The 10,349-nt window shown below is 49.2% G+C and overlaps 1 protein-coding gene across 1 annotated transcript in view; it reads left to right on the top strand.

Moving 5' to 3' along the window:
* CLPB (ClpB homolog, mitochondrial AAA ATPase chaperonin) overlaps window positions 1-10,349 on the top strand; it is a 58,418-nt gene that overhangs the window by 13,160 nt on the left and 34,909 nt on the right. The window contains exons 4-5 of the mRNA XM_029961459.1: window positions 752-838; window positions 8,912-9,015. Of these exons, the coding sequence (XP_029817319.1) occupies window positions 752-838; window positions 8,912-9,015 (191 nt within the window). The remainder of the gene's footprint in view (window positions 1-751; window positions 839-8,911; window positions 9,016-10,349) is intronic.

Below are 10,349 nucleotides of genomic sequence, written 5' to 3'. Positions count from 1 at the left end.
CCCAAACCTTCTGCAAATCATTCTGTGATTCTATGGACATGTAGGGCTCAGAGCTTGTCTCATTTAACTTGAGCACTGTAAAATTTGTGTCTGAATTCTGAACTTCCCTCTTTCCTTGTGGTCTGCAGAGAGAACTGTAATTTCATTCTGTCTGGGTTCAGTACTTGTTTTAGGATGATCTAAATTAGCTGCTGTGAGAACCTCTCCCTTGCCATTGTCTTGTAGAAAGGCTGAGAAAATTTTGGGTACATAGCACCAGGGATAGTTTGGTGCCTCATATTTTTGGGGGTTGTCTTATTTGTTCTCATGTTGTGTGAGAAAACTGCAAAATATCTGCTGGTGACGTGGGCTTTGGAGATCCACTGAGCTGCTTCTAAAGCCTAATGGGTGCTCTGCAGCCTAAGGATCCAAACATCATTGGAATTTGGGTTTATCAGCTTTGCTGCTGATTGGTTCTTCAGGAATTAGACTGAATAGAAGAAAGAAATAAAAAATAAAGAAATACACAATAAAGAAAACGAGATGTTGGCAGTGCAGCCTCTGAAAGGACTGGGCTTGCTGTCTCCTGGATGTTCATCTCAGTTTGGTCAGCTGTGAGAAACTGGATTGAATCAACTTCATGTAGGGTCTTCTGGGCTGTGCTGGAGCAGGTGCTTGCACAGTAAAACATTCTGCTTTCCCTCATTAGATCTGGGATGCTTGGGATGCTCTCCACGTGTCTGCTTCCTGACCATGTCTCTCCCCCCTCCAGGTTGTTGCAGGAAGGCGCGGATGTGAACGCGAGGCACAGGCTGGGCTGGACGGCTCTCATGGTGGCAGCCATCAGCAGGAACTCCAGGTACGTGTGTCTCACATCCTCACTGGGGCACTTCAACCCACAGTGAGCTCCCGTAAAGTTTGGGATGTGCTGTGGAGCTTAACCCAAGGGAGCTTGTGACTGCTGCTATGCCCAGTCTGTGGTGTGAGGGATTGGGGCAGGCTGCTCCACAGTCCCGGGGACGTGACGTCTGAACTGATGGTGCCGTTCCACAGCAGCTCTCAGGTTTTGGCCTCTGATGATCATGTGCCTGTGGGATGTCATTGTGGTGGGTAGTTGGACACCCCACCATCCAAAATCACTCCCATAATAGCTGTTGTGTCCCTCCTCACTGGTGGGGCCATGGCCGGGGCTTTCATCCAGGCCTTTCTGGAGCAAAAAGCCTGAATGCTGTGCCCTCTCTCTGCAGTTCCCATGATGATCACTCTGCCTTCTTGTAACCTTTTAAAGACACTCCTAAATATATTCAGTCTACAACTAAATTCAATTAGCTTTTTTTATTTAAGGAAAAAAAGGGGGAAAAGAAATCCAATTTTGGAAAACGTGGGACAGACGGGAGAATGAGCTTTGATGTTACAACCTCTCAGGGATGCTTTACTTAGTCACAAGTTCATAAGCAAAAAAGCCTAATTACTTGGGAAAACACAGGATTAAAGCAGTGCACAAAGGCTGAATATCCGCTCTCGGGCGACACGATTCCAATCCGTGTGCCGAGTTCGTGTGTGGTGCAAACTTTGATGTGTGCTATGACAAGCTGAAAGTGGTGACCTCCTCGGGGAGCTCCTTAGGACAGGCCCAGAGGTGGGGGCTCGGGGCTGTTTGTTTAACTTTGATGTCCGAGCAGCAACGGGCCCCGTTGTTTGCCCGTCCGCGAAGGGACTGGCTCGGGAGCCTCCCACCTTTCCCAGTGGACAATGGTCAGCAGCGGAGTGTGACGACTGTTGACCATTCCGAGTGACTGGTGGAGCAGAACAGGGCTTCCCGAGTTGCAAAGGCTAAGAGGAGGCAGGGAGAAAGGCTGCTCGTGGGACAATAATTACCTAAAATTGGGCCTAAAATCAAGTGGAAATGCTAATGAAAACATCTCTGCAGTAAAAAACGTGCAGTCCTCAGGTTGGTCCCTGCTGAGAGGGCAGAGCCATCACCACATCTGCCTTAGCTGTGTACCTGGCCAAAAGAAAAAGCTTTTGGCTCTGTTGGGCAAATTCTGTTTATTTTTCCCACATTTTGGATGAATACTGACTTTAATTGAAAATTAGGAAGTCCTTCAGTACCTGAAGCACTGTAGGACTTGTCTCCATATAGCAGAAGAGTAATTAGATACAGCTGAACTTTATGATCTTAGAGGTCTTTTCCCACCTTAGTGATTGTGATTCCATCCTTTATGGAGGCAAACATAAATGCAAGCCAGACCTGCTCCTGGTGTAGCAGCTCTGGGATTGTGCCAGATGAGGTTTTGGCCCTTGGTCCTGTTTCTAGCATTGTAATGTCCACAGTGGGGTCTGGGAAATGCAATGAGCTGGAACAAGACCACAGAGGGTTTGAAATTCCCTGCATAGTCCACAGGGTGAGCTTTGTAACCCAAACTAGACATTGTGCCTGGGGTGGACTGAGGAGGGGAGGAATCAGAGGCACTAGGATGCAGGATTGTTTTTAGAGTGTGATGCTCTAAATTTGCTTTCTTCAGCCTCAGCAGCTGATCTCATAGAATCACAGAATCGTGGAATGGTTTGGGTTGGAAGGGACCTTGAAGCCTGTGCAGTTCCACCCCAGTGCCACAGGCAGGGATACCTTCCACCGGCCCAGGTTGCTCCAAGCCCCGTCCAACCTGGCCTGGGACTCTTCCAGGGATGGGGCAGCCACAGCTTCTCTGGGCAACCTGTGCCAGGGCCTCACCACCCTCACAAGGAAGAATTTCTTCCCAGTATCTCATCTACCCATGTCCTCTGTCAGTGTGAACCCATTCCCCCTTGTCCTATTGCTGTCTGCCTGCGTAATCTGCCCAATTTGTGGATTTGAAGTTGTTATGACTTTTGGTCCTTAGCCCCCCAGCCCAGCAGGCTCTGGAGAGGTGAGCTGGGGCTGTCCCTGGCTCAGAGATGGCAGGACCTGCAGGTACTGTTTGCCTGCAACAAGACCAAGGTCATTCCAATTCGTTTAACTCACTGGCTCTCTCAGCACTTCCACTTTTAAGTTTGCTGATACCTGCACAGGTTCCTCAGCACAGCTTCAAAGGGCTGGGATGCTGGGAACTGAGATGGGGGGTTTCAGCTAAGAAAAAGGAAGCCTTCAGCCCCAAATGACTGCCTTTCCAAAGGCGTTTTTCTGAGAAGAAAGTCGTTTTCGGTCTCCACTGTACTGCTGGAGATTTCTGTGACCTGTCCTTTAGCTTTGTCATGTTTCCCAATTTTCACAGCCCTCACTCTTCCAATTAGACAGCCCCAATCCATATGTTTAATTTAATTCCAGAGGCACTGCTTTAATGATTCCTGTCAGTTGCCATCAGCTACAAGATGAAATCCTATGTGCTGGAAGGCAAGTTTAGGGTCTGTCTTTTCTTTTTTACAACAAAACAACGGTCATTTTCTTCCTCTTGGAAATGTCTTGTATCCAAAACGTGGCAAGGCATTGTGTTCCACTGTGTTCTCACAGATAGGGGAGACTAGTTCCTAGCTGTGAGTGGAGATACAGTGGTGGATCTAGTGCAGAGGGACATTTAGGGTTCCTTTTTTTATGTGAGAGGGAGTGAAGGTCCAAATTCCTTGGCTCCATGAAGATGATATGGGTTGTAACTGGGTTATGGGCTAAAGACATATCAGCTGTGACCATGTTAACAGGAGCAGAGGAAGGTTTTGTGCTGTAACTTCCGTTGCTGGGGGAATTTACCATAGCTTTGGCATATTTGTAGTAATTAAGCTTTAATGAAATGCATACTGAGGCGTTTGTGCATTTGTTAAAATAAGCAATACAGCTATCATAAATTAAACCTCAAAGCAGGTAGGAACTTAGCTGTGTGTCTGTATTTTGTAGCGTAGTGACCTTTTCTTTATCCAGCTAGTCCAGTTTTCATCGTTTCTGCAGAAATAAAATGACAGTGAAATATTGAATCATCCTCTCAACCGTCTCTGAGGTTGAAAACTGCTTGTGTGGAGAGGGAAACTAAGGCATGGAGCATCATGGAAGCTCTGAGTCCCAGTGGGATGAATTTGAGTAGTTCTAAAAGACACTGGAATCTGCTTTTGCTTCCACAGAGCTGGAGTCAGCACTGCAGGTGGGGTCTCACCAGAGTGAAGCAGAGGGGCAGAAGCCCCCCGTCAGCAGCTGCCCGTGCTGTGGGGTCAGCCCAGGATCCAGGGGGGCTCTGGGCTGCCAGCACACTGTCAGGTCAGGTGAGCTTTGTCTTCTTGGGCATCACTGGCGCCTGTGCCTCTTCCACACATGCACTGAACGTGCTGTGTGGGTGTTTTATACTGGTAATAACAATTCCTCACACACAGTGGTATTCTAGTGGGTTTGTTCTGAGATTGGTGAAGGGTAACTGATCTGGAGCAGTTCCCTGTCTACAGGCAGTGACATGATGAACTGGCGCAGTCTTGTTATCTATATTAGGTACATACATCTGTTCCATGGGGGGTTTTTCACTCCGTTCACTTCAGGCAAGTCATTCAGAGCTGTCTGCAGTGGAGCTGGAGAAATATCTGGGTGCCTTTGGAAGCGGGTACGGCCGAGTGTGTCACCTGTCAGAAGGCTGAGGAGTTGGACATGGGTTTCAGCTGTGATGGCAGGACATTTGGAGGGCTGAATCCTACAAACTGGGGCATTGGCTTTCAACCACTCCCTTTCTGGGTGTTTTTGATGAACAGTGTCCACTCAGCTGTTCCTGCAACTGTTCCCCACACCACTGCCTTGTGTCCCCATTTCAGACCTCTGGGCACGAGTACCCCTCTTTTCAGGGATTAACAGCATCTAATGTCCTGTAGGTCAGGCACAGTGAGATATTGTCAGTTTAGCAGGTTCCTGCACCTCTCCAAGCCACGGAAATGGCCTCTCTGCTTGTTTTCCCAGGCAGGGAGCAAGGCTTTTTTGGATCTCATAGTCCCTTTTTATCCTTGTTTGAGGAGTCAGTCATTTTCATCTAGGTCAATAATGAACCACCACAGAGCGAGGGAATGCTGTGGCTGCCTGACTTTCTGTGCCACGGGTAGGCGTGCACATGTTCCTGGGAAGGCACACGTCCACGTTTAGCCTCATCCAGGGGAAAAAAAAAAAGAGTGGACAGGGGCTGGAGTGCGAGCAGCAGCTCCTCCCAGCCCTACTGAGTTTTACACAGCTAAGATACAGCCACACAAGGATCCCCTTTGTGTCCAGGCAGGAGCTGTGGCTCCCGCACGAGCTCGGGGCAGCCGCGTATCCGAGCGCGCCCAGCGCCTGCATTGTGCCGGTGCCTCGCGGTCAGGGGGATCACCGGCCTCCTTGGTTCACCAACCCCAGCTGCCGGCGCCCTGGCCCAGGCACAGCGCCTCTCCTGATGCATCTTGTCATTGATTTCCCACCCCCTGCATTGTGTATGTGTATTTATTTATTGAACAATATGTTGGTCCGGCCATTACAAGCAGAAAGCACTTTCCCCAATCGATTGAACTGCCCAGCCAACTCCAGCCCAGCATTGCCCTCTGAGTCATCACCAGGGTCAATTCAGATTTATATTCACGCTGATGAATAGGCTCTGCCTCTAATCCAATCAAAACTTGATCAGCAAATTAAAACTCAGCTTGTTGAGGCTGTTGAGCACAGGTGAGTTATGAGGGAGGCTGGAGCAGCCCAGCCAGCCACCGGCTCCTTCTAGGATCTGGCATGGGGTGCTGTTCTGCCCAAATGCCTGGCAGCAAGAGGAGGAACTCAGGAGGTGTACTGGCCAGAGAATCCGCTGTTTAAAATTCACTCATCACAGGGTAGTTTGGGTTTGGAAGGAGCCTTAAAGCTCATCTCATTCCAACTCCCCTGCCGTGGGCAGGGACACCTGCCACTAGCCCAGGTTCCTCCAAGCCCCATCCAACCTGGCCTTGGACACTTCCAGGGATGGGGCAGCCACAGCTTCTCTGGGCACCCTGTGCCAGGGCCTCACCACCCTCGCAGCCAAGAATTCCTTCCCAGTATCCCTTCTAACCCTGCCCTTTTTCAGTGGGAAGCCATTCTGCCTTGTCCTGTCCCTCCACCCCTTGTCCAAAGTCCCTCTCCAGCTCTCTCGGAGCTCCTGTAATCTCCTGATTTTGCAAGTCACTTCCATGTTCCAGGGACATTCACATGCTTTGTGCCACTGAATGCAGTTCCTCTGCGTTTTGATGGCGCTGTTACCTCTCCTACAGCCTAATTTGCTTGAATGTCCCATTACCTGCAAATTGGATAGGTACAATCAATAGTTGTGATTCCAGGAATGTCTGACTGATGGAGAAGTGCCTGGAGGGGTCGGCACATCCCAAAAGCAGGAGATGAGATTGAAAGATGATTGGAGAGAGAGCCTGGATGTGTGATGTGTTGTTACTAGACCAGTGCCAGGATTTTGGAAGAGCAGAGTTTGCCAGGAAGTGATATCTGTGCTTATTAAACTTGAGCCTTCCAGCTATGGTAAGAGCTACGGGAATGTTTCTTACCGCGGGGTGAATATGGTGCAGGGGGTAGTTCATAGAGAGGGCAGAGCAGTTCTGCCATCATCACCCACCACATCACTCTTACACCACCTTGCATGTAGCAGCTGTGGTCCTCTGCTCAGCTTCTCACAAAAGGTCACTGCCCAGAGAATGCTGAAGGATGAAGAGGAAGGGGCTTCCTGAGTGTCCAAGAGCACACAGAGGTGATATCTGATGGAGTGCCTGGGAAGAACATTCATTTCTATGTAGTCACTGAGAGCAGGAAAGGAAGATGGATGGAGTTATCAAGAAAATGGCAAGTCATCCTGTGTTACCGTAAGACTCACTTGGTACCTGAAGCTCACCCATGGGCTACAAGGTTGTGGATTAAAGTCCTACACTGGGACTTGGGATCATTTCCCTTAAAATGAGGCAGATGCAGGGACCTGAAGATATTTTAACCTGTGAGCTAAAATTGGAGTAGAGGGATCTCTTTGGTGGTGACAGCCATAAGAATGGGGTCCCAGAAGGGTGGTTTGACCGTGTCAGAGCCTGTACTTCCAAGGACTTGAGTGATCAGAGACTCAGCTCCCTGGTGGGGATGTTGGAAGAGCTGATACAAGGATCACTGTAGGTCTGTGCAAGGATCACAGTAAGTCAGCTGCTAGGGCAAGATTGTCAAAGGCTTAATTGAGGCACATAATTTCTTCCCTCAAAGGGTTGTCCAGCCCTGGCATAGGCTTCCTAGGGCAGTGGTGGAGTCCCTGTCCCTGAAGGGATTTAACAGCCATGTAGATGTGGCACTTGAGGACATGGGTTAGTGGTGACCTTGGCAGTGCTGGGGGAACAGTTGGGCTCAATGGTGTCACAGGGTTTTCCAATCCAAATGATTCTGTGGTTCCATGACTTTATCCTGTTTAAATGAGAGAATGGCTTTGTACTGGGAAGAATGGCTGGGAGGTTGAAACTACCTTCCAACCCAAACCATTCTGTGATTCTGTGAATGTCTTTATAGCAGGGAGAGTGACTTTATACTGCGGGAATGGCTTTATACTGGAGGGAATGAGTTTATACAATGGCTGTATTATATAGGTGGAGGTCTGTCTCTTCTTCCAGGTAACAAGGGACAGGACAAGAGGAAACTGCCTCAAGTTGTTCTGGGGAAGGTTTAGGTTGGACATTGGGAAAATTTCTTCCCAGAAAGGGTTGTCCAGCCCTGGCACAGCTGCCCAGGGCACAGGGGGAGTCCCCATCCCTGGAGAGATTTAAACGGTGGTGGCCCTTAGGTTAGCAGTGGCCCTGGCAGTGCTGAGGGAATGATTGGACTCAATGGTCTTAGAGGGCTTTTCCAACCTGAACAATTCCTGTGATTCTGTCTCCTGCCCCCTGTCCTGGTGCTGTGCTCACTAAATGGGACTCTGGACGTGGTGAGGAGCGCGCTGGTGCCGGTAAGGAGCCGGCCTCTATTGCACCATCCTCAAAGAATAAAATAACCACCTCTGATTCTGCTAATGCATTTATAGGGTAAATGAGAGAGAAGCTTAAGTTAAATTCCAGATGTGACTTGACAGGCCAGAGCCCGCAGATACGTGTCAGTCAGGCTGCGGCGCTGTCAGCCTGTGAACCGTGTCACCGCTGATGAATGCTAACAAACGAGTTACTGTCTAGTTGTCATGGGAAGCTTGAACCCTGGGAAAAAAATTAAGAATTAACTGGCTTCAAGCTGCTTTCAGAAGTGGTGAGAAATCTAATTCTGGCCTGATGATTGTTTGGGTTCAGAAGCAGAGATTGAGGACTTCCACACCAAAACTGCCTGGACAGTGTGTGCTGTGTGGTTCTGTCCTGCTGCAGTGTCTTCATAATGTGCAGCATTTGCTAGCAGCCCAAAATCCAACCATGTGATCCCCAGCACCACGGGCAGCAGGACGAGGGAGAGCATTCTGCCCCTCTCCTCCCCTCTGGTGAGATCCCACCTGCAGTGCTGCCTCCAGCTCTCTCAGCCTGTCTCCATAGCAGAAGTGCTCCAGCTCTCTGATCATCTTCAGGGCCTCCTGCAGACTTGCTTCCCATGGAAGTTGCTTGCTCTTTTTGTGGTGGTAGGATGGCACCAATATAGGTTACAATAATTTTCCTTCTTGCAGGGACAGGGGTGACCTTGGAGCCGAGATCTGCATCTGGGAATGCCATGTGCTCAGGGCATGTTCTGTGCAGGTCTTCTTGGGAGAGCTGCATATCCCTATGATGTCACCTGTTCTTTCAGTGCCTCCCCCATCTCATTCATTCTAAAATATGCTGCTGGAATCCTGTTTGTTGAATATTCAGCTGTAATTGTGGTTTCTTAACAATATTAACATATTAACATCCCTGGGAACATTTGAGGAGGGCTTTCTGAGCACTTTTCGGTCTCTGAAGGACTTTAATTCCTCATATCCTGCTTCTGCCTTACTTTCCTTCTGTTTTGTGACAGTGTGGTGAAGGCCCTGCTCACAGCTAATGCAGATCCAAACCTTGGTGATGATTTCAGCAGTGTGTATGAGATTGCTAAAGAAAAGGGCCTCCACTCCTTGGAAGGTAAGATAGTTTCTGTGCAGCTACCAGCATTTGCTTTTCAGCTCCCAAAATATTTTTTCCTTGGGGGGGTTTTTTAGAGCTTTGCATTTAACTTCCATTTAAATGCAAAGTAGCTGATGGTATGTGGGTGAGTGTGTGTCTAAAGAGGAAAGAAACCTTATGTAGATGGTATGTAGAAGCAATCCTTCAACTTCCCAGAGGGAAATTGGTTTTATATAGCCAGAACATAATACAAAGTCATAGATAGGAACGTCATCCCATTGACCCACATGCAGCCACATGCTGGGGAAGGAGAAGGGTTCAAGGCAGTGTATTCCACCAGCAGCTTTAATCCAGATCTTGTCAGGAGATACAAAATGCAGAAAGACTTGGCCAATTGAAATAAAGCTGAATGATGTAACTGGTTGCAGTGACTGCTGCTGGATTTGGGCAGGCATCAGTGCCAGCTCTCAGCCCTGGAAGCCTTTCCATGGAAACAAGGACATTTTCTGCAGAGTCACGTCATCTCATTATGATTATTCTTCGTGGATGTCTCAGGTTCCAGTCTCCTCCCTTCATTATCCCCATCACTGGGATGTTGAGGCAGACTCAGAATCACAGGATCATGGAATGGTTGAGGTGGGAAGGGACCTGTAAAGCCCATCCAGTCAAACCCCCTGCCATGTGCAGGGATACCTTCCACTAGACCAGGTTGCTCAGACATTTGCTTTGTTTACACAGGCCAATTTAAATTTCCCAGACTGTTTCCACTTCCAACGATAAATGGTGGTTAAATTTTCTTGGGTTTGTGATTATTGGTGGAATCTCAGGGGGGCTGTCTGGATTCTTGGTGCCCAGCTGTGCTTCGCAGCAGCCAGCTGCATGTTCAGGCATGCTTCTGTTCTCCAACCTGGCAGGAATGCTGGCAGGACCCAACCCTCCTAAAATTTCCTGGCTGTTTCCTTCCCCATTCCAGAAGCCTTTTCCCCATCCGAGCGCTGTGCTGACCTGCTGACCTCACATCTGAGCTGGACTGCCATGGGATGTGTCCCAGCCATCCCCACTGCCCTGCCAGAGCCCAGCCATGGGATGTGTCCCAGCCATCCCCAGTGCCCTGCCAGAGCCCAGTCAGCCACTGGGACTTGCATTCCCAGGGACAGCATTCCCAGGACACAACACAGTTGTGTGCTGTGACCTGCTTGGAAGTTAAACCTTGTCCCAGCTGCTCTGAGGGAGGAAGCCACACAGGTTGTGCAGAGCCTCACTCTGCCTGTGTAATTTGCAGAGCCTGAGTCACAGAGTCATGGAATAGAATTGTGGAATTGTTTAGGTTGGAATAGCCCTGCCAGACCATT

Source organism: Manacus vitellinus, unplaced genomic scaffold, assembly GCF_001715985.3.
Source record: "Manacus vitellinus isolate BGI_N305 unplaced genomic scaffold, ASM171598v3 scaffold_35_pilon, whole genome shotgun sequence".
Classification (NCBI taxonomy): domain Eukaryota; kingdom Metazoa; phylum Chordata; class Aves; order Passeriformes; family Pipridae; genus Manacus; species Manacus vitellinus.
Note: the sequence above shows the minus strand (reverse complement) of the source record. Positions and strands in the feature narration are given on the sequence as shown.